The following is a 24,182-nucleotide window of genomic DNA, read 5'->3' as shown; positions in this document are numbered from 1 at the left end:
GGGGGGAGAGCTTTGTAATTAGGGGAATTAACCCTTTGCCTTCATATGAGTTGCAGATATTTTTTCCAAGTTTATGATTTTGTTACGGATTTCTTTGCCATGCAGATTTGTCAGCCTTCTCCTTTATGACTTCGGAGGTTTGTATCGTACTTTCGAAAGGCCTTCCCCACTCTGAGATTGTTGTGTTTTGTTTGGGGGCTTTGGGTTTTTTTTTTTAATCCTCCCATCATTTCTTCTAGAATTTTGTTTTGGTTTTACTTTTAGTTTCTTGAATCATCCAGAACATATTTTGGTATAAGTTGTGAGTTATGGACTCCATCTTCTTTTCCTAGGCCACGTTTATTCATTTTAGCCTTGCTTTTATTTTGTAACTTACAAATTGCACGCCCTGTGAAACTCTCTTACGCCATCCCTGGGCATCTACCATGAGTCAGGTTGATTTAGGATGACAGATAAGTTTTCATGAGGCAGTTTGGCAAAGAGGAAAGATCATCATCTTCAGAGTCTAGCAGGCCTGGTTTTGAACGCTGGCTCTGTAACTTCTTACCTCCACAATCTTGGGCAAGTTACTAAACCTATCTGAGCCTTTGTTACCTCAGATGGTTGATAATAGCCCAGTGGGTTGTGACAATTAGAGATAATGTCTAGAAACTGCCTGTTCAGTGCCTGGCACACAGTAGACACTTGATAAACAGGAGCTATTATCGTTGCTGTCATTATTAGCAATATCAGGAGTGTGATTTGGTCTGAATGAGGACATTGTGTTCCTACCCTCACTGTGTGCAGCCATCCTTCAGTAAAAGTTGGTGTTCCTGGAAGTTGGATATGGGGCTTCTCTGCATAAGCCAGAGAGCATGGCAAGTGCCCTGGTAATGGTCGGGCTGGCATTTTTAGGTTGTGTTCATGACCTCTGGGCAGGTGTTTAATTATTAGTATGTCCATTAAAATAAGATTGTACTTTTTAAGGCACTTCCTCCCTGCAGAAGGAAGTCTGTCTGATTCTGTAGTTTGGTTTTGTAATCAGATCTCTGAAGTTAACAGCCAAGCATTCTTTGTCCAGCATTGTCCAGTTTAGGGTTACTTGGCCATAGGATGATCTAGGAAACGTTTAAGATCTGTATGATCTCTTATTTCAGAACCTTACGTTCAATCCTGTCATAAGTCTGGAAATCATTTCATTGGGTGCAGAAACTGAGCAGCCTAAACAGAAGTTGGCATCTAAGTTAACTTCTGCTTTTAAACCAACACCCCAGGACCCAGTCCTTAACTAGGTAATTCATTATTGTTTCATTCCATACCTTTTCATGTATGTATTCTGACGCTCTAGAACTTCTTTCTACGTGAAATCGGTTTTCTTCTAAGATTTTTTTTTGACCTGTCTCTTTTCCTTTAGTAATATTTAATCTTAATTTAATATTTGTCTTTTGAAAACTCTTTCACTACAGTCCTTCTCTAGGTAAACCCAGCTTCTTTTATAATTTTAAGATTTATTGCTGCCAGTCTCATCATCTCTAAACTATCTCCTTCCATTCTGTTTCGTCTCATATCTTCTGTCTACTCATCCTGCGTCTTTCGAAACTGAAACACTGAACTTCCCTCTCCCAAGCTTCTCAATAGTTATCAGTACTTCAGAAAATTTTACTGTCATGTATTTCTGTTTTCCCACTTTTGTTTGCTTCTCTGAGCCCCAGATATGTTACTAGAATCTTCTTTTTTGTTGCAAACTGTCAAAACCTAAATTCTTCACCATCAATGTTAAGAAAATTTCCATTTGGGAAATTTTACTTCATTTTAAAACAGTAAATTTTCTTCCATAATCAATAATCAGTCCAGAAATATATTGAGGGCCTATTAATGAATAATTCCCTGCCATTAGGAGTTTACTTTCTACAGAGGAGATAGACAACATATAAACCAACAAATGTAATCATTTCAGTTGCTGGGGTTATACAGGAGTTAAACACAGTAATACATTAGAAATGACCAGGCAGGAGAGCGGGGAAGCTTATCTCCTATTTACAGTTCTTTTGCTTCTGCTCTGAGTTTAAATCTTGTATTTTGTTTTCTCTTAATTTTTCTTTCTTTTTTTAATTAATTTTTATTGGAGTATAGTTGCTTTACAATGTTGTGTTAGTTTCTTGCCGTACAGCAAAGTGAACCAGTCATATTCATACTCTCTTAATTTTTCTTTTAACATTTTTTACTGGTGCTTTCTGATTATGTTACGCTGCCCCATTTTTATTCATCCCTTAGATAGCCAACTGCCCATATTTGACAAGTGACTGCATAATCTCATTGCATTATACCCTTATTCCTTATAATCTTATGGTTCCTTTCTGATTCCTGAATAATTTTTCTGCCACAGTCTCTGTAGTAAAGGTCATCTTTAGTTAGTCTTAAAACCAAAAGTTATTTCTCCAAAATAAACCTTACCTTTTGACATCCTGGGTACTTTTAATTTTTTTTTTAAAGAACTGTGATTCTCAAATGCTTGTCTGAGCAGAACGTGTGTTGGGGTGTGAGGTTGCCAATTGCCTTCCTCACCAGAACTGGACTTGACTATGACACTGTGTTATTTTAGGAAATGATAGTGAATAGTAGATAGTGTGTGTAATGACTTAGCTCAGCAAAATAAAGTTAGCAATCCCCCAGTTTTTAGAACATGGAACTCCTACTCCTTCTAAGCTGGCTATTTAGATCCAAAAATGAATACTCAATGTTCCTTTTCTATTTTCAGGGATGACTCTGTCCCAGAAGACAACATCTGGAGGGGTATCCTCTCCGTAATTTTCTTCTTTCTTATCATCAGTGTACTAGCTTTCCCCAATGGTAAGTGATGCAACGCTTTACCGCAGTTCTCCTGTGCATTGTGCCCTTGTTGGTATTTTTGAGATGCATGTCATCTGGAAGATGAAACTGGAGGGTAGAATAAAAGAAGACTCTTGAGTGTTGTATGGTGGTCAAGGGCACAGGCTCTGGAGACAGACCGCCCTTTCTGCCACTTCCTAGCTCTGTCCCTCTTTAAGCCATTTCTCTCTGAAATGGAGGGAAGTACAGTTGTAAGGGTTAACTGAATTAAAACAAGTAAAATACTCTGAACAGTGACTGACAAATTGTAAGCTCTCAATGAATGTCAACTATTGTTCTTGTTGCTGTGTTTGTTATTATCAGCTGAGTCATAAAATACTTAATTACTGTTCAGTTACTCCTTTTTTGCTAAGGACAGAGTCAGTGCTCTAAAGAGTATTACTTAAAGAATGGTTGTCTTAACTGTAAACTTTGTTGGGATAAGAATTTTCATTATCAGGTTAAAAACAATTATTACTGTGAAATTTTCCCCCATCATGATTATAGAGTGAGGCAAAAGCCTTGGTTTAAAAACTAATTTGGTATCTTGCCATACTTGAGATTCATACCTTTCCTCTGAATTGTCCCTTACGAGTTGCTTTATTTTTTCTTATTCCCCTTTAGTACTTTCTCCCTGGAATATTCTCTATTTATTCTCTGTGAGTGATTTCTAAACGCTCACTTTTTATATCCTGTTTCTTTTATTTTTTTAAGTTTTTTTTGTTGTTGTTGTTTGTTTTTTTGATGTAGACCATTTTATAAAGTCTTTATTGAATTTTTTACAATATCGCTTCTTTCTGTCTTATGTTTTGGTTTTTTGGCTGTGAGGCATGCTCCCCAACCAGGGATCGAACCCACACTCCCTGCATTGGAAGGCGAAGTCTTAACCACTGGACCACCAGGGAAGTCCCTCCTGTTTCTTTTACACTTAGGATATTTTGTAACGGTTTCAGTCTTTTTTTATGAGTTATGCTCCTTGGGCCCTGCTCAGGTTTTAAATATGATGATTTAAGATGTGCTTCTTCTCCATCCTCCCATCATAGAATATAATGTGTAATATTAGGAGCTCATTGTGAACGTTACTGATTGTTGTCTGAAGCTGTACTGTGGTGATAGGATTCTAATACCAATTCCGGTGTGTGTGGCGGTGGGTTGGTGTCCCTGCACCAACAAGCAAGTTGAACACCAATTTGGTGTCCTACAGTGCTACTCTATTCTGACACTGTCTACCTGGAGATAGCATCAGATTCCACAGGTTAAGTCCCACAAGGCTGCTGCTGCCCCCGCTGCGGATGCCAATCACAAGTCCAGGGTGTCACCTGTGCTTCCGACCGACCGGCTATAAATCCTCCTTGGGTTTGATTAATTTGTTAGAACAGCTCACAGGACTCAGGAAACCAGTTTGCTCACTAGATGACTGAGAATAGTAATCAAAAGCCAGATGAAGAGATGCGTAGGGTAAAGTCTGTGGGAAGGGGCGAGCGCGTCCATGCCCTCTCCAGGCGCGTCACTCTCCCCAAATCTCCACGCCCTCACCAACCCAGAAGCTTTCTAAACCCTATCCTTTTAGTTTCCTATGGAAGTTTCATTACGTTGGTATGATTGATTAAATCTTTGGCCATTGTTTCAGCCGCCAGCCCCCCACCCCGCTCCCCAGAGATCAGGGGGTGTGGGACTGAGGCTTCCTACCCTCTAATCCCATTGTTGGCTTCATTGACCCCCATCCTGAGCGGCTTCCCAAAAGTCACCTCATTAACATAACAAAAGACGCTTCTCACTGTCATCCCTTAGGAACTTCCAAGGAGTTTAGGATTCTGTTCCAGAAAGGGAACAAAGACCAAATACTTACTTCTCATAAATCACAGTATCACACACGGCAAGTCCTTTAGGCCTTCCAAAATGTTGGCAGTGGAATTTCGTTCTGTATTTTTGTGGGTTCTGCTGGTAGCATAATAATCCAACCAGTAAAACCATGATTCTGAACCCTTCAGGGAATGGATTGTTCTAGATAGCTAGGTTATTTGGCCGCTGAATTTAGCTCTCTAACCACTCAAGCTTTTAGATTAAATTTTACCTTTATTTTATTTTTGTTATTGTTATTATTATTTTTTTTAGTGAAAACGTTTCAAGATATGAAAACCTCTGTCTTAGTATAGGCCTCTATAATAGGCTACCGTAGACTGAGCGGCTTAAAACAGCAGAAGATTCATCCTGTGGCAGAATTCTTCCCCAGCTGTGAACCTGTGAAATCAAGCAAGTTCTGTGCTTACAGAATACAGTAGTGGGCCAGGCACAGAGTAGTCATTCCCATTCCCAAAGGAAGAAACAGGAAAGAAGGGAGGGGTGACAAGCCCCAGGCAAGTCCAAAACGTAGGAAGGCAAACTCTAGGCTATCTCTCAAGGCTCGAGAATAATCCTCTTGGGCTTGATGCTCTGCCTTCCAGACCCACTGGAGCCGTAGTCTGCCTCCATAGCCTTCCCAGTGGGGGTCGAATCCCCAGCGCTCCGGTCCCCTGGCCCAACAGAGCCGGGTGTTGGTCTTGCCCTTTGAAACCAAGGTGGAGGCAGTCCTCCTCCCCTCCCCCCATGGCCCTGTGGTGGAAATGACAGCCCAGATGACCTCGGAACCACCTTGGAGTCCTTCTTCCTATGTCTTAAAGGATAGCAAATGTTCACAGGTAGCTCTATGGTTTGGCCCTGTAGGGTCCAGGAGGTCCAACAGTCTTCAGCTTCAGGGTTAGAATTTGAACATATGAATTTGGGGTGGGATGCAGACCTTCAGTGCCCAGCACCTGCATACCTTATGCAGGTATGACCAACACAGTTTGGCCTTTCCGCAATGATGAAAGTTCTGATAATGCAGAGTGATTGGAGTATGAAGATAAAATATTCAAAATATAGACAGGTCATGGAATGAAGGGGGATTGGTCGCTATGGCATTCTCTTTCTAGGAAAAGTCCCCAGTGTTGAAAAGCTTTTCTAGCTATTTGCCAGCTTTCTTTTTCCTACCACTTCCTTCACATAAACTCTCAGGATTTTAGGTTTAGGGAGAGCTTAGACCTTATGGAGCCCATCCTTTCTTTCAAGGGTGCTGTGCTATAGTGCAACTGAAGTGGCCACTTGGGGCATCAAGCCTCTTACACACACTGAAAATACCAGAGGCTGTGGGTGGTCCCCCTGAGCTCTAGAACCTGGCCTTACAAAGATGGAGTAAGAATACAGCCCAGAAAAAGGAGATGGTGAGCTGCATCTCAGATTTGATACCGACACAAGGTCTATGGCCCCCAGAGTCCCCAGGGAAGGTGAGTAGGTGACAGTTCAGGTAGTGGTCACCGTCACCCCCCTCAGCCTTCTACCTTCCGTATCCTGTGAAGTTCTGCTGCTTACTTCCCGGCCATCCCTTGATGCCATGAACATTATTGTTCTGTGCCCTCTATTCCTACTTCTCATCTTGTCTGTGCCCTACCATCCTTTTATAAATTTTTAGTTTTAAATCAGTCAATCACAACATAGTACGTGTGCAGGAAGCTGAACAATGCAAAGGTATGTGTGTTCTTCAAGCCTCCAGCTTTCCTTGACTGTGTGTTAACTGCTTCCCAGTTCTTCACAGCTTCAAAGGTTTCTTTTCTGCTTTTTGAAAAATTTAAACTTGCTATTTCTGAGAGCCGTTTTGGAAGTTTGAGGATTCTCAGAGATCAGTGTCTCCATAGCCGTGATTTTTTACAGATGATCCCTTCTGCGGAGCTTTGGCAGGAGCTGGGCTTTGGGGCTTCATTCGCAGCTGTTTTCCTTAAGGTTCCAAAAGCCCTGAAGGTTGGGGGATTAAATCTGTTGGACGTGGCATTTTGCGTGATTTCTGCTGATTTGTCCTCTTCTTCCTTCGTGAAGACATCTAATCTTCCATATCCACTTACCTGGCTGAGTCTCTCATGATGGGACTGGGCTTTTGTTTTCCTCGTGGAAAGATAAAAGTTGTTTGTTTCATGCTTCTCTTATCCTGGCTGCCCGGACTTTGTGATACACACAAAGCGGGGAGGACCCACAGGGCTCATGTAGTTCAGTCTGCTCCGTTTACGGCTCGGGAAGCTGAACCCAAGGCCGTCAGTCACCGCTGAGCTGCCACCCGGCCTCTGATGCTGGCCTGATGTTACGGCTCTGGCTCCCACACATTCCTGTACTCGGCGAAGTCCTGGCCTTTTCTCATGTGAGGCCCATCATGAGGTGTTTCGCCTCTGTCTTCTACATGTTTCTATCTCCCTGTGCTGCTTCTTCTCTCTGTCAGTCTCTGGCTTCTCTTTTTCCCAGGAGCGCAGTCTTAGGGCCTGAGTTGGCCCGTGCCTAGTGTGCTTCGGACCTCACGCCCAGCGGCAGTGGTTGTGCCTTTGCTCCTCTGGAGCCCAAATGTCAGCCCGCGGATTGAGCTGAACCTTCCGCCACCAAAACCAAGGGCTCAGATTTAGAAAAGGACAAAGTCCATTCAGCATTCTGTGCAGGAAGGATAAGGACGTTAGGGAAGCAGCGCTTGGAGGGACTGTCTTGCAGCCACGTGTACAAAGCAAACAGTGTCAGCCTTGTTCTCCAAAGAGCCGTTTGCTCACACTTTACATCAGATTAGTAAAACTGTAAGTTTTCCACATTAAAGAATGCTGTTATTGAATATTTTTTAAATTAGGGGTGGCCTTGGAGGGCGCCATAGATTTGATGGGGGAGCTGGCAGGCACTGGGAAAGGGTACTCCTGGGCATGTGGCTGCCCCCCGCAACTGGCATTCAGACTACAGCCTTTTCAGGAGCCATGATGCTTCACCGAGTGGAACGGACACGACTCTTCTTGTTCCAGTCTCATCACCTTCTCTTCCTCTCTCCCCACCCTTGGCACAGATTCTCAAATTAAGTAATGGAATGAATGGGAGCAATGGAGCCCAGCATTTGCCTTGTCCTTGAAAGGCAGTTTTGGGGAAGTGCCCGCAGTGGATGGCATTCCCAGAATGGCTCTGTTTTGGCAACTTCAAACGCATTTATCCTTGACCTAGTAAAGGCTGCCCTGAATGTTTAAGTATAGGCCTAAGTTTGGTTGTGTCCATATGTCTCGTATGTCTGTGAGTTTACGTATGCTCTCTGTGTACTAGAATTGATCAATTCCTACAGGAGGGGCCCTCTGGTTCTTTTTGTACAGAGTCTAGATAGCAAAGAAGGCCCTTGACTTTCTCTATGAGGTTTATAACAGGATGCTTTTGGCCACAAGTAATAGGAAACCCCTTTCAAAATGGCTTAAAGTATAAATAAAATGTTTGCTTTCTTACATTACAAGAAGTTCTGAGATAGAGTGGTTCAGGGTTGACTACTTCAGCAGCTCAGTGACACGTGAAGACCCAGGTTCTTTACCTGTTTCTGCTCCACCATCTTCAGCAAGATGCCTGTGCTTTGCTGCCCTCGTGGTCTTGGGACAGCTGCTGCACTGCTGAAATGTAGTCACAGACAGTGTCCAACAGAAGAGGAGGTCACGTCTTCCCATGCATCTTTTTAAGAGTGAAGAGGCCTTTTCTAGAAACCCCCCAGCACACTTGCCCTCACTCCTCTTTGATTAGGCTTAGGCCACATGCCTCTGCTCCAAGCAGACCTGAGGACAGGCGTTTACAGTGGCTGGAGGACATCAGAGGCACATTATAGATCTCTCGTAGATCTTCACTGACTGAAAGAATAAAAGAGAAACAGGATAACCTCCATTGGCTTAGAATTTACCCCTGAGTTACATGGGGGAGGAGTGGAGACTCAGAATTTCATTTGACAGTCAACAGAGTGAGTGGCGGGGTGAGGTCTAGAGTTCCTTCCTTCAGTCCTACAAACAGACATGGAGAGAGACCCTGAGGGGAGACTTTGGAGGGAGAGGGTCAGTTACCTATGCCCACTTCTTTCCTGCTGTCTTCTCTCCCATTCTCTCTCTTTTGGTTCCCTTGAAAAAAATATTTTAAGTGCCACGTCCACCTCCTTATAGCAACTGACACTCAAGTGTAAGTGTAATTTTAACTATGCCACTGTGTCATTGGAGTATAATTACAATTGCATCACTCTGTCACTGGAGTGAAATTTAGAAACCTGTTGCATCTCCAGCTGGCTGTGAGATTTCTTTCAACAGGTGACTTCTGTGTGCTTTTCCAGCTCCTGAGGGCCTCCATGGACTCTTCCTGCCCTTCCCCCCACACACACCCCGACCCACACCACCACAGCCTTACCCTGTACCCCCAGTGCCCGGCCCAGAGTGGCCTCTCAATCAATATATGTTGAATTAAGAATGAATCTGCCAGGAAGAAAGTTCACAGATTAGCCCTCTCTTTTCCTTTCCTCATCTGCAAGAGTAGCACCATTCAGCACTTCTTCAAGGTATTTTGAAGAGAGTGAGATAACTAATATTTCTTGATTTTCCTGCGTTTATCCTTCCCTTTCTCCTTCGGCCTCTTCTGATTTCTCTGAGCTGAGATAGCGCAAATCACATCTCCTTGACACATGAAGGTGATAAAAATGAGGGGAAAAAAAGGTACTATGTCCCCCCATTCTCTGTCTCCCACTCCACTACTTTTTCTTGTAGAAAAATTCTTTCTTAGGTTTGAAATTTGCTTAGAGATAATTTTATTCACCTTTTCTAGGTTTTTCCTAGAGGAATTTAAACTTTCAAATCATACAAATCAAATATCTCCTGATTTTATTTGTCAATTATACCACATAAAGCTGAAAAAGAGATAATAAAGAGAAGAGGCAGACTGAGAGGACCCAAAGGCACAGACGTGCAGCTGCGAAGATGCAGCTTTTGACTTTGGTTAAAAGGATCCTGCCTCCCTAGGGTTGATCCCTGGAACTCCTTATTCGTGGATATGACAATAGGTTGCTGGCTAGTCAAGCTGTGATCTTATGTTTTGACTTCAGAGGAAGTGTTTTAAATGCTTGCTTTCTCAAGGCAAAGTCGTTTGGTTTCTATTTTCTTTTGAAATAAAACTTGCTCTTAATATCTGATTGAAAATGATGTATTCTAGACATAGGGACTGATGAGAAAGTAAAACATGTAATTTTTCAATGTGCCTTGTAAGAAAACCACCTTTGTAAATAAAACCAGCACTTGCTTCTCCATCACCACCCTGAGACACCTTCCCCATCTCTCCTGCATAACTGAACTGAAGACCCAGACTCTTCCAGGCAGCTTTTACCAAATAAGAAATAAAGTATAGCCAAGAAGCCCACCGTCAGATGGGTCACTCCTACTGATGTCCTGGCCATAACACTGGTCAGAGGAAGACCACCGAGAAAATAGTTTGCTGGGGAATAAGACCTGTGGGAAGGTACTGGGATGAGGTAAATGTTCCGGGAAGGCTATACTCACCTGGGCAGGTCGATGCTGTAGGAGGCTTTCAGGGTGACTTGAGCAGAGTAATCAAGTGTGGGCGACCTGGTGAGCATAAGTATCAAGGCTTCTCATACAGGAAAATGCCAGCCTCATCCTTGATATTTTAAAAAGCAAGATAGTATTTTCAGCAATATTGTTGTCCTTGATGGTGAAGAGGCTACTCTTTGTGAGTAAAGCTACAGGCATGTACTTCTGGAAATACTACATGAAAGCATTCAGAATTTCTTCTCAGAAAGAAGAGGACAGATTGGATGACTGAAGTAAGGCCTGGATTGGGTTTTAAAGTTAGCAACTGAAAGGTCACCTAACATTCCAGGGCCTTATCTTGCCTTTTGTAGGCAAAAGGGCCCAGTGATCTGTTCTCACCCCCTGGTTCAGGACAGAGCTCCTTGGTGCTCTGCTGTCTGTCCTGAAACCCACCGCATCAGATTTCTGAAGCCTTCCTCAGATCAAATGCAAGACAGAAAGGACTTTTTTTTAAATTGTATTTTATGCGAAACATTTATGAAGTAAACACTGATGATGTATAAATGGGATATTAGAGAAGAGAGGAAACAATTCAGTAGCAGCAAGTCAAGATGAGCCTTTAAAAAACCAACCTGCAGTGCAGTAAGATGAAAATTCTCTTTCCAGGCCCTGGAATGTGTGTCTGTCTCTGGAATCACAGCCGGACAAAGAGGAATACCTTGGGCTGAAGTAGTTACCTGTTAGGTTAAGGAGAGCTTAAGGCCCCATAAACCCCAAATTCCCGAACCACTCTATCCTCTTATTTACTCTGGAGCACACTGCTTAGGGTTAGACATAAGAAAGGGCCGAGGGCTTCCCTGGTGGCGCAGTGGTTGAGAGTCCGCCTGCCGATGCAGGGGACACGGGTTCGTGCCCCGGTCCGGGAAGATGCCGCATGCCGCGGAGCGGCTGGGCCCGTGAGCCATGGCCGCTGAGCCTGCGCGTCCACAACGGGAGAGGCCACAGCAGTGAGAGGCCCGCGTACCGCAAAAAAAAAAAAAAAAAAAAAAAAAAGGGCCAAGTTCTGTTTTCCAAAGGCTGCTCTTAAAGTAACCAAAGGCCGACGAAGGCTTTGGAGGCCTTTCTACTGGTGGATTGTGACGCGCGGGAACGCATATCAGTTCCCTGCCTTCTCCCTCACCTTGCTTATCAAGTCCACATCGCGGCAGCGCTAAACACCACTCACTAGCTTGCCTCTCTCTTGCCCCTCTCCTGGCCCGGAGACAGTCCTGGCTCAGCCCGTCAACTCCTCCCCTCCCTCCTCCCCCTCCCAAGCTGGCCCCGTTCTGACAGTTGATGGGAAAGTGCACACGGGCTCTCAGACCTGGAGTCCTGTGAGCCGTGTGGCCCTGGGTGAGTTCCTTATGCCCCAGTGTCTTTATCTATAAAATGGGAATGATGGTGGTCCTCTCACCACCCCACTGCCAAGTACCGATTGGGCATGGAATTCTGCTGCAAGCCAAATAATCATAAAATTTCAGAGTTTCACCTTGTAAGAAGAAGTCATAGAGAAAGCCCATAGGGGTCCCACGTATGTCTGAGGGGTTAATTCAATAGTTTGGATGGTCATACAGAGTGAAGTAAGTCAGAAAGAGAAAAACAAATACCGTATGCTAACACATATATATGGAATCTAAAAAAAAAAAAAAGGTTCTGAAGAACCTAGGGGCAGGACGGGAATAAAGACGCAGATGTAGAGAATGGACTTGAGGACATGGGGAGGGGGAAGGGTAAGCTGGGATGAAGAGAGAGTGGCACGGACACATATACGCTACCAAATGTAGAATAGATAGCTAGTGGGAAGCAGCGTAGCACAGGGAGATCTGCTCAGTGCTTTGTGACCACCTAGAGGGGTGGGATAGGGAGAGTGGGAGGGAGGTGCAAGAGGGAGGAGATATGGGGATGTATGTATATGTATAGCTGATTCACTTTGTTATAAAGCAGAAACTAACACACCATTGCAAAGCAATTATACTCCAATAAAGATGTAAAAAAAAAGTAGTTTGGATGAAATAATGCTTGCAAACGAAACTGCTACCATAAGACAAGTCATTCCTGGTGACAAGTCAAGCTATTAAAATTACTTAAAAGAAGACAAATGTAGCCATCAGTTTTCCAATAACTTGTGAAGAAATTTAACTAGGTTATGTTACTTGGGAGGGGATTCTGGTTTCTATGCTTTGCTGTGCCTTTTTTGAGAAAACAGCTGATTAAAAAGAATACAGGTGTCCCGTGCTGTCTGAGCCTTTGCTGTCAGACCTCAGAAATCGAACAGACACAGATAAACTTTCAGAAAAATCCCTCACTTATCTGAGCTCTCTCAACTTGCCATCCAAAACTCAGACACCATATTATTTTGGATAAAGTAGAATCCCTCAAACTTAACTCATCTTCTGATCTCTCCTCATTTAAACTCAGAAACTGAATCGATTTGGAGGGTGGAGGTACTTGTAACTGATATTACTAAAATGAACTTGATTCATCCAAAGAAAGCAGTTAGAATGTTTCAGTGTGGTCTTTTTTTTTTTTTTTTGCGGTACGCGGGCCTCTCACTGTTGTGGCCTCTCCCGTTGCGGAGCACAGGCTCCGGACGCGCAGGCTCAGCGGCCATGGCTCATGGGCCCAGCCGCTCTGCGGCATGTGGGATCTTCCCGGACCGGGGCACGAACACGTGTCCCCTGCATTGGCAGGTGGACTGTCAACCACTGCGCCACCAGGGAAGCCCCCAGTGTGGTCTTTTTAAGAAGAGATGGGCCCTTTAGAATGAGTCCCAGAATAAAATTTACAATGTAACGTTTGCTGCAGAGAGGATTCCTGGTCATAAGCAACAGAAGCTGTGATGGGCTGACTGGCTGGAGGAATCCTAGGAGGGCTAGGAAACCAGGCCCCAGGCTAAGCTTCTAGGAGCTGGCGGCACATCACCCAGGCCTGGTCTAATGAGTGAGCCTTGGCTACAGTCTGTCCCACCATCACGTGTACAGAGAACTCTAAATGGAACTGCCCGTGCCACAGTCGCCAGTGCCACCTTCATCAGTGTGAGGAGTGCCACCTCCCACTAGTGTCCCTGCTGGCCTGGGCCAAAGGGAGGGGAGAGCTCTGCACACTTACCTCCACTGTCACCCGCTCCTGATGCTGCCTGGCGTGGGTGCGACGAAAGGACCAGGACCCGCTTATAAGGAAGCTGTGCAGCCAGCTCTGACATCTCTTCTGGAGATACGGGATCACAATGCTAGAAATCCTCCAAGTGCAGGAAGGCGTGGGCAGCCCCAAATAGGTCAGGTGCCCTCCAGGACAATGGTCAATATTTGCGAGCTGTAACCCTTCAGTTGGTGGTAAATCAGTTTAACAGATCAAGGCCCAGCTTACCTGCGTTCGTCTTCTATTATTTTTTTTTAATGAAATAAAATAGAAGACAGAGTATTGTTGTATCACTTGTAGTAGGAGTAAATTTCATCCCGTGAAACTTTGGTTTCCCTCCCGTGGAATCTGCATCTGTGTATCTGAGCTAGTCAAAGGTATTTTGTTACCACAGGACATGATCAAAAGCTCCTGCATCAGCGTGTTCCACTGTCCTAGAGTTTGCTTTCAGTGTCACTCCCCATTGCACTTGTTTTCCAGGCACGGTATTTCTCTCTTTTACTGTCAGAGCCCCTCAGTGTCCGCTCTCTTTCTCTCTCTCTCTCTCTCTCTCTCTCTCTCTCTCTCTCTCTCTCTCTCTCACACACACACACACACACACACACACACACACACACACACACGATCCAGTAGCTCCTGGGGGACTGTGAGGTTTCTTGTTAATGTCCAGTAAGTATTACATACAGTTAAAGGCTGGCCTGGTGACCTACTCGCTGTTATAACATTGTGTCCACGGGAAATTATGATCTGAGTTAAGCTTTAAAAAAAGCCTCTGTTGAGATTGATGCCTGTTACAATTGTGGGGAATGGTTGTTACAATGTGGATAAAACATTTCAACTTAGACTTTGACCTCAGAGTATTTATGTAGAAAAAAAAATTTAACAGTGGAGAGCTTTTTTTAACCCTTTATCTCTGTGGAGATCAGCATCACTGTCTTTGTTTTAGTCTTGGTTTGAAAGCAGTCTGTCTGACCTTGTAATGTTATCTCTGCAGGTCCGTTTACTCGACCTCATCCGGCCTTGTGGCGAATGGTTTTCGGTGAGTTACCCATTAGTTGGTTTAAAAATCCATTCTACTTGAAGCAAATCTTTTTCTGTATATTATAGCAGTTTTCCTTACCACTCTACTGTAAAACTTAATAACTTTTTACTTTTTGGTGTTCCTGATATCAATTTTTTATTAAAATGCTCTGCCACAAAAAAGTGCTGGTGACAGCTGAAATTCTCATACACGTGAACTGTTTCAAGCCCCCACCCCTGCCCCTGTCACCACCCCGCCCCCATGCTGTTGTCTGTTAATGCACAGGATTTGACGCGAGGGAATGTGGCTTGTTCTTCCTGACGTTGCTATTCGCTGGTGCAAGCTCACGTGCATCGTATGAGCACGTTTGTCTCATCAGCATCCAGGAGGGACTGAAACCCCAGCAAACTCCCCAGTGTTGTGAATGGGAAAGAGCTTAGAAAAAGAGAAGTCTTAGCAAAAAGCCCTGATTTGAGCTAAGGTTTAGTGATAAGCATCTCATATAAACGTTGGCTCTCTTATGGTTACTTGATTTCTAGTCCAAAGAGTAAAACCACTTGAGTGGATTTAAAGCATATCTTCAGAACTTCAGATATTGGCTTCATCTTACCTAAATAATCGTCAAATAAGTTATACAAGGTTCAGAAATTTTAATCTTATGCAAAAGGACCGAAAAATGGACATTTGGCTCAAGTTTGTTTATTTTTCGCCCTTCAGAGATTATAGGCAAATCTCTTTGAATTTAGTCATGAATCTTGGTCGTTCGCTCAGCAGGTGTTCACCAAGTCCTTCTGCGTGGGCGGCTGCTCTGGCCCGGAGGCTGCAGGTGGAGGGGCCCCCGGCAGGGAGGGCAGCTATAGCAAACACACTGTGAAACAAATCAATAATCAAAAAATAGCTGATGTCACGAAGCGCTAGGAAGTTTATTAAAACCACAAGAGGCACTAGTGACTAAGTAGCCGCTTTCACTTTCAGGTGAGGGGTGGCTTGAAGGAAGTGTGCTTAAGCAGAAACCCGCCTGTAAAGAAGGATCCAGGCAAAGATGCGGGGAGGAAGGCCAGGCTAAGGCAAGACTGTCAAAGTGGTCCCCAGCTAGAAGTGTGTGTCCCCAGTCAGTGTGGCTGGAGGGTAGCAGGCCTGGGAGTAGTGAGAGAGGCAGGGCTGGGCACAGATGGGACCCCACACAGCTTGGGAAGGGCAGGAGGAAGTCATGGGAGGATTTTTTTTTTTCTTTTGCAGAGAAGTGCATGATTCATTTACATTTCTTAAAAGATAGTCCTGGGTGCGTTATACTTAGAGCTCATGAACTTAATATTGCTGCTTGAAGTTATGTCCTTTTTAGCTAGTTGGCTACACCTGAGTTTTTCCGATTTCAAATGGTCCATCATGAGTAATGAGCAGTTTTATTTCTTCCCTGGGATCATGGAACACTTGGATAACCTGATGAGAACTATAGACCCTTTCGCAGTATACACATGCTCTCTCACACACACACAGAGTTCTGTGTATTATATCCGGGGCTTCAGCAATGTTGAAGACCAACTGTGAACTCTAGGTTAAGAGCCTTCTGCTCCACAAACACCTTCTTTCTGTCTTAAAATAATTATTTCAAAAGGGTGTAGTGGGGGGTGTTTGAAGTGAAAATCTGTAAAAGTAGCTGGTACCTAATATATAAGAAGGTAATCATATAAGCTTGCCTAAAAACACGTGAGCCCTGGGCCCTGGGATGCATGACTGAGTCAGCCGTGCTACTCTCAGGCCCCCTGAGCTCCCCGAGGACCAGGAGAGGCCCCTTCTGAAGGCCTGTGCTATAGCCGCTATGGAGAATTTCAGCCACGGACATTCTCTCCTCTGGAGCAGCTCCCTGGGAATGGTGCCAGCCCACTTTGGATGGGGTACTGTGGTCCAAGGTCATTTGTATCACAGCGTCTAGATGTCCTACATACGCATTTTCATTCTAGCAGGAAAAGAAGTGACAAAACCACTGGTGGCTGGTTCTCAAGTCTTTCTAAAATGTCTTTACAGGCTTTTGCCTTCTTTTTTTTTTTTTTGGCTTTTGCCTTCTTAAAGTAGATTATTAACTGTCTTTTCTAAATGATATGGGGTGATTATTAGGATACCAATTACGACATGATGTGACAGTGATGTGATGCCCCCAGGGACTGAGCTGGGGTGTAAGATGGGGATGAGTGACCCTGGGCCACCTCTTGCCTCCACACCTGTCTGTCCCTACCCCAAACTGGCCTGTCTGCCTGGCTTCGCCCATCTCCGGTCTACTCGCCACCCAGTGACCAGAGTCCACTTCCTGAAATGTTACCTACATCATCTTATTTCCCCATTTGAAACCCGTCAGGTGCTCCTTCTTTCCTTTTTTTTTTTTGCGGTACGCGGGCCTCTCACTGTTGTAGCCTCTCCCATTGAGGAACACAGGCTCCGGACGCACAGGCTCAGCAGCCATGGCTCACGGGCCCAGCCGCTCCGCAGCATGTGGGATCTTCCCGGACTGGGGCACGAACCCGTGTCCCCTGCATCGGCAGGCAGACTCTCACCCACTGCGCCACCAGGGAAGCCCAGGTGCTCCTTCTTTGACTTAAGATCAAGCCTGCAGTCTTCGCCGTGGCCCCGAGCCCTGACCGTCGCTTCATAGCCGCCTTGCTCCGTGGGCCCCTCTTTGCCAGCACCCAGCCATGTGCTGGCTCCTAGACCTCATTGCAGGGACCTGCCTGCTCGCCTCTGCCTGCCTGAAGGCCACGCCTACTCCTCCACGCTCTCGCCCATGGTCTGCCACTCCTGATGCTGATGAGAGCGTCGGCATCCTCTTCTCAGAGAGGGTTACTCACTCCTCTCGGTCTGAACTAGGACCATATGTCAGACTCTCATCAAAGGAAAGACCAGGGCTTCCCTGGTGGCGCAGTGGTTGAGAGTCCGCCTGCAGGGGACGCGGGTTCGTGCCCCGGTCCGGGAAGATCCCACATTCCACGAAGCGGCTGGGTCCATGAGCCATGGCCGCTGAGCCTGCGCGTCGGGAGCCTGTGCTCTGCAACGGGAGAGGCCACAGCGGTGAGAGGCCCGCGTACCGCAAAAAAAAAAAAAAAAAAAAAAAGGAAAGACCAGCAGCTTGTCACAGGGGTCTCCACAGCCCATGTCACAGCACCAGTGTGCGCTTTGGGCCATGAGCAATTTGAACCCGGTGTGTGTTGTGTGTCTGACACCGGCTCTCTCCCCGACTTGAGGATGTTTCTGTTTCCCTCAGGGCTCAGCGTGCTCTACTTCCTGTTCCTGGTGTTCCTGCTCTTCCTGAACTTTGAGCAGGTTAAATCCCTGATGTACTGGCTAGATCCGAACCTTCGATACGCCACAAGGGAAGCAGATGTCATGGTACGTACTTGTCTGCTGTGTCTTAGAGAAACTGGTTGACTCTTGGGTGTAGCAGGTAATTGACTTCACATGTTAAGCTGGTCCTTCTCCATATTTCCTACGTAGGTATCTAAACACCAGGTCTCTGGGCAGGTTGGTGCCGTGCGTGGTTCCATGAATGGTACAGTCCAGGGAAATGAATCCTCTCTTGGCCCAAAGGGGGTGGTAGGAAGATGTGAATATTATCATCCGGCAGCCGTGGGTGGGAATTGAGCCTCTGACACTTGTAAGCTGTAGGACCTTGGGCTACGAACTTATAGCCTATTCCCTCTTTTGTAAAGTGAAATAATACTTATCTTGGAAGTTTATTGTGAGCTAAACAAAGGCCTAACGCGATGCCTCGCACACACCAGGTCCTCTGACGGCAGCTGCACCTGCTGTGTCAGTGTCACCCTTGACCCCTCTGCTCCCTGACCCCGGCCCTGATGCTGTGATTCTTCCCACCTGCTTGCCATGAAGGTGCCATTCGTAATGATGGAGGCCATTTCATTCTTTATTTTTATTAAATGACAATAAATACTTTTTTTCTTGGCTAAAACTACTCTGTACTTTGACTTCTAGTGAAGAGACTATTTTATAAAGTTCCTTTCCTTTTTTATAAGAAACTATAAAAGTTTATAGTTTAAAGTTATAAACTTTTTTATAGGAAACTTTATAAAGTTCCTTTCCTTTTTTACTTTTTAAAGTGCCTAACATTTAGTACAGATTGAAGAAACACCTAGTGATGATCAGAAAAGGAGAACAGGCATTTGGACCGTAGATGGGTCCTTGTTTAACAAACAAAAAAGCAATACAGAGGGACTTAATAAACAGTCCAAGAAGTGATCATTCCAGCATGGTTGAGGTTGGTCAGACCCTTCTTGGAATGGTGTTTCCAGATTTTATCTTTATCTTTTATAAAGGACAAGCTAAAGACAAAAATAGGAATGCCAAAAATTATTTAAAAGTGTCAAGGAGAAAAGTCTGTCTTGGAGTTTCTTCCTCTGAGAAAGAGAACGGTACAGGGTGATGTACAGCTTCTAATGATGCTGATGATGACAGTTACAGTGAGGCTGACAGCAGTTGCTGATTGTGGACTGTCTGCTCTGCCAGGTAGTGTGCTGGGTGCTTTATATTACAGTCTATATGTTAATGCCTCCATTTTACCAAGGAGGAAATAGAAGCTTAATATAAGATCCCTCTGGGTCCCAAACCTACATTTCCCCTCAGGCCGGTGCCTCAAGCATATAGTTATTACAATAACAAGTGTTTGACACTCACAGGCATCTTACAATATGGAGATTGGAAGAAGGATATCCCAGATTATATTTCTCCCCGCAAGTTTCCTGGGTTTTTAAGCAAAATTGGACATATTATGAAGTAAACTAACTTCAGGTGGATTTGCTGTTGTGTCTCTCAGTCTTGTTCTCACAGTCAGTGGGGGGAGGTTGAATCTAATAATACTTTGACATCTACCTTCCTTAGGAATTTGACATCACAGGTACATCCGATTGTCACAATCACAGCCCCCAAAGAGCTGAAACCGGCATTTAAAACTAGTTTTCAGGGATTGGCTAATTCTTTCTTGCCAAACAAAACCCGAAGCTGTTTTCAACTTCTGCAGTTCCAGGTGGTGGTAGACCAGCCTCAGTCTTCATCTCCAATCCCTTATCACTTTTTACTTCCTTAAAGGAATCTTTTACAGTTCTAAGGATCTGTTCATTGATGGCTCTAGAGAAACGCATTCCCTTGTTAGAACCTGTGGTAAGGAGAGTGCCTTTATGCAAGACAGAAGCCTTTAGTTGCCTGGCTGCAGGAGCCCTCTGCCTTCCCCATTCCTTCAGCTGCCACCTATTTCTAATCCTGACACCAGGCTCTAGTCCGTGCCTGGTATCGCACATTGAAATTCAGACTCCCTTTTCCCTTAAAATTAACATTATAACTTGGAGTTGGGGAGGGCAGTCATTGAAATCCTGTTAGAGGCAGTCTTTTCTATAATTGGAAACTTTGCTATGTTCCTAAATATTTATTCTATTCAAAAATATGGACTTCCCTGGTGGCACAGTGGTTGAGAGTCCACCTGCCGATGCAGGGGACACGGGTTCATGCCCCGGTCCGGGAAGATCCCACATGCTGCGGAGCGGCTGGGCCTGTGAGCCATGGCCGCTGAGCCTGCGCGTCTGGAGCCTGTGCTCCGCAGCAGGAGAGGCCACGATGGTGAGAGGCCCACGTACCGCAAAAAAAAAAAAAAAAAGTGTGTTCTAAGCTTCAGACAAGCTTTGTGAGCACATCTGAATTGGAGATTGGGTGGTCTGGAGCAGCAGTCTTCCGTTTAGTAAATAATGACTGAACTTTTTCTACATGCTAGACACTGTGCTGGTGGTAGTGGGGAACAGGGTAGGCCCAATCGCTCCCTTTCCCCTTGGAGCTTAGACTCTACAAGAAGGCAAATTAAACAAATTATCATTGGCTCTTTTTCTAAGAGAGTTGTCTAAGACAACTCCAATAATTTTTTAAAATTTTATCAACACAGGCCCAATCTTCTTTCATTCCACCCTCTCCCCGCTGCCAACACACACATATCTTGCATTGTTATCAGACATTATATCCATATATATGGACTTTTTTAAACATAACCACAATGCCGTTTTCAGTCGCTTCAAGGTAACAGTATGCAGTGTTCACATTTCCCCAGTCACCTCGTAAAGTTTTTTTTTACAGTTGATTTGTACAAATTAGGATCCAGACAAGGTCCCCATATTGCCTTTGTTGCAGCTCTTAATCTGCAGTCCCTCCATACCGTTTTTCAGCATCGAGGTTTGTTTGTCAAAGAAGCCACATTGTTTATTTTATGGAGCTTCTCGAGTCTGGATTTTGTAGCTTGCATTTCCAGGGTGTCATTAACGTATCTCTCTGTCCCCCTGTATTTTCTATAAACGGAAGTTAGATGTAGAGGCTGGATGGGGTCCAGATTCCAGTCCAGTTTCCGTGGCAGGGCTGCTCATATATGGTGCTGTGTATCACACTAAGAGCCACACGGTGTCTAGGTGTCTCTCTTTTATAACGTTAAGCTTGATCGTAGGGTCAGGAGGTCAGCATCAATTGTAAGATGCGCCATCAATTACAAGTATGACTTTGGGAAGGGGAAGAGGGAAACCTTATATTATATGTGCACCAAACATTGTAATATGTTGAAACATCCACCCAATTCTCAGAATGCTAAATGTGAAAAAGATGTGTCCTAGAATCAAGAAAGCACAATGTGGGGGAGGGGAGGGGTTCCCACGCTCGGAAGGGCCCACTCACGGCGAGGGAATCAGCGTGGACAGGGAGAGACCTTCGGGGGGTTGAGGGATCGGAGGGGAACGCAGCCAGCGGCTCCCCTGCCTGCTTGGCCCCGGGCCTGAAACTCTGCCCTCCAGGGTCGCCTCTGGCCGCAGAGGTCCTGAGCCTAAGCCCTGCCCCCCAGAGCCTCTTCTGGCCTTTTTTTTTTTTTTCTGTTGTGGTCCTGTTTTGTTCTTGTTTCATTCTTATTTTTATTTTTTCTAATATATGTTTTATTTTTGTAACTTTATTTTATTTTTTATTCTTTGTTATTGTTCTGCTCCTTTTTGTTTGTTGCCCATTTCTTGTTTTTGTTGTGGCACTGTGTGGCTTGCGGGGGGTCGGGCCTGAGCTCCTGTGAGAGAAGCACTGAGTCCAAACCCCTGGACTAACAGAGAACTTCAGGCCCAGAGAATATTACTCGGTGTGAGCTCTCCTGGAGGTCCTCATCGCGGCACCAAAACCCGGCTCCACCCAACTGCCTGCAAACTCCAGTGCTGGATGCCTCAGGCCAAACAACCAGCAAGACAGGATGCAGCCCCACCCATCAAAAAAAATGAGACAACAAAAATATATGTTACAGAAGAAGGAGCAAGGTAAAAACCTACAAGACCAAATAAATGAAGAGGAAATAGGCGACCTACCTGAAAAAGAATTCAGAGTAATGATAGTAAAGATGATCCCAAATCTCGGAAATAGAATGGAGGCACGGATCGAGAAAATACAAGAAATGTTTAACAAGGACCTAGAAGAACTAAAGAACAAACAAAAAGTGATGAACAACACAATAACTGAAATGAAAAATACACTGGAAGGAATCAATAGCAGAATAACTAAGGCAGAAAATATAGCAAATCTGGAGCAAATAAGTGAGCCTGAAGATGGAATGGTGGAAATAACTGTGGAGGAGCAGAAGAAAGAAAAAAGAATGAAAAGAAATGAGGACAATCTCAGAGACATCTGGAACAATGTTAAACGCACCAACATTTGAATTACAGGGACCCCAGAAGAAGAAAAGAAAGAGAAAGGGTTTGAGAAAATATTTGAAGAGATTATAGTCGAAAACTTCCCTGACATGGGGAAGGAAATAGCCACCCAAGTCCAGGAAGCACAGAGAGTCCCATATAGGATAAACCCAAGGAGAAACATAGCTGAGACACATATTAATCAAACTAACAAAATTTAAATTCAAAGAAAAAATATTAAAAACACCAAGGGAAATCAACAAATAACATACAAGGAAATCCCCAGAAGGTTATTTCAACTGACTTTTCAGCAGAAATTCTGCAGGCCAGAGGGAGTGGCAGGATATACTTAAAGTGATGAAAGGGAAAAACCTACAACCAAGATTACTCTACCCAGCAAGGATCTCATTCAGATTCAACAGAGAAATCAAAAGCTTTACAGACAAGCAAAAGCTAAGAGAATTCAGCACCACCAAACCAGCTCTACAGCAAATGCTAAAGGAACTTCTCTAAGTGAGAAACACAAGAGAAGAAAAGAACCTACAAAAACAAACCCAAAACAATTAAGAAGATGGTCTTAGGATCGTACATATCGATAATTACCTTAAACGTGAATGGATTAAATGCTGCAACCAAAAGACACAGCCTTGCTGAATGGATACAAAAACAAGACCCATCTATATGCTGTCTACAAGAGACCCACTTCAGACCTAGGGACACATAGAGCCTGAAAGTGAGGGGATGGAAAAAGATATTCCATGCAAATGGAAATCAAAAGAAAGCTGGAACAGCAATACTCATATCAGATAAAATAGACTTTAAAATAAAGAATGTTACAAGAGACAAGGAAGGACACTACGTAATGATCAAAGGATCAATCCAAGAGTAAGATATAACAATTATAAATATATATGCACCCAACGTAGGAGCACCTCAATACATAAGGCAACTGCTAACAGCTATAAAAGAGGAAATCGACAGTAACACAATAATAGTGGGGGACTTTAACACCTCACTTACACCAATGGACAGATTATCCAGACAGAAAATAAACAAGGGAATACAAGCTTTAAATTATGCAATAGACCAGATAGACTTAGTTGATATTTACAGGGCATTCCACCTGAAAGCAGCAGAATACACTTTCTTCTCAAGTGCACACGGAACATTCTCCAGGATATATCACATCTTGGATTACAAATCAAGCCTTGGTAAGTTTAAGAAAATCGAAATTGTATCAAGCATCTTTTCCGACCATGATGCTGTGAGACTAGATATCAATTACAGCAAAAAAAACTGTAAAAAACACAAACACATGGAGGCTAAACAATATGCTACTAAATAACCAAGAGATCACTGAAGAAATCAAAGAGGAAATTAAAAAAAAACCTAGAAACAAATGACAGTGAAAACATGATGACTCAAAACCTATGGGACACAGCAAAAGCAGTTCTAAGAGGGAAGTTTATAGCAATTTAGTCTCACCTCAAGAAACAAGAAAAACCTCAAACAATCTAACCTTACACCTGAAGCAACTAGAGAAAAAGAACAACAACAAAAAACACCCAAAGTTAGTAGAAGGAAAGAAATCATAAATATCAGATCAGAAATAAATGAAGTAGAAAACAACAGCAAAGATCAATAAAACTAAAAGTTGGTTCTTTGAGAAGATAAACAAAATTGATAAAACTTTAGCCAGACTCATCAAGAAAAGAAGAGACAGGACTTAAATCAGTAAAATTAGAAATGAAAAAGAAGAAATTACAACTGACACCACAGAAATACAAAAGATCATAAGAGACTACTACAAGCAACTATATGCCAATCAAATGGACAACCTGGAAGAAATGGACAAATTCTTAGAAAGGTACAACCTTCCAAAACTGAACCAGGAAGAAATAGAAAATACAAACAGACCAATCCCAAGTAATGAAATTGAAACTATATTTAAAAATCTTCCAACAAACAAAAGTCCAGGACCAGATGGCTTCACAGGCAAATTCTATCAAACATTTAGAGAAGAGCTAACACCCATCCTTCTCAAACTCTTCCAAAAAGTTGTAGAGGGAGAAACACTCCCAAACTCATTCT

The 24,182-nt window shown here is 44.0% G+C and overlaps 1 protein-coding gene across 1 annotated transcript in view; it reads left to right on the top strand.

The window, feature by feature from the left end:
• The window catches only part of PTDSS1 (phosphatidylserine synthase 1), a 64,664-nt gene that overhangs the window by 9,085 nt on the left and 31,397 nt on the right, over positions 1-24,182 (top strand). The window contains exons 2-4 of the mRNA XM_082674555.1: positions 2,738-2,829; positions 14,380-14,424; positions 17,660-17,784. Coding sequence (XP_082530681.1) covers positions 2,738-2,829; positions 14,380-14,424; positions 17,660-17,784 — 262 coding nt within the window. The remainder of the gene's footprint in view (positions 1-2,737; positions 2,830-14,379; positions 14,425-17,659; positions 17,785-24,182) is intronic.

Source organism: Grampus griseus (genome assembly GCF_964374135.1).
Source record: "Grampus griseus genome assembly, chromosome: 17".
Classification (NCBI taxonomy): Eukaryota; Metazoa; Chordata; class Mammalia; order Artiodactyla; family Delphinidae; genus Grampus; species Grampus griseus.
The sequence above is the reverse complement of the archived record's forward strand: the minus strand, read 5'-3'. Positions and strand labels throughout refer to the sequence as shown.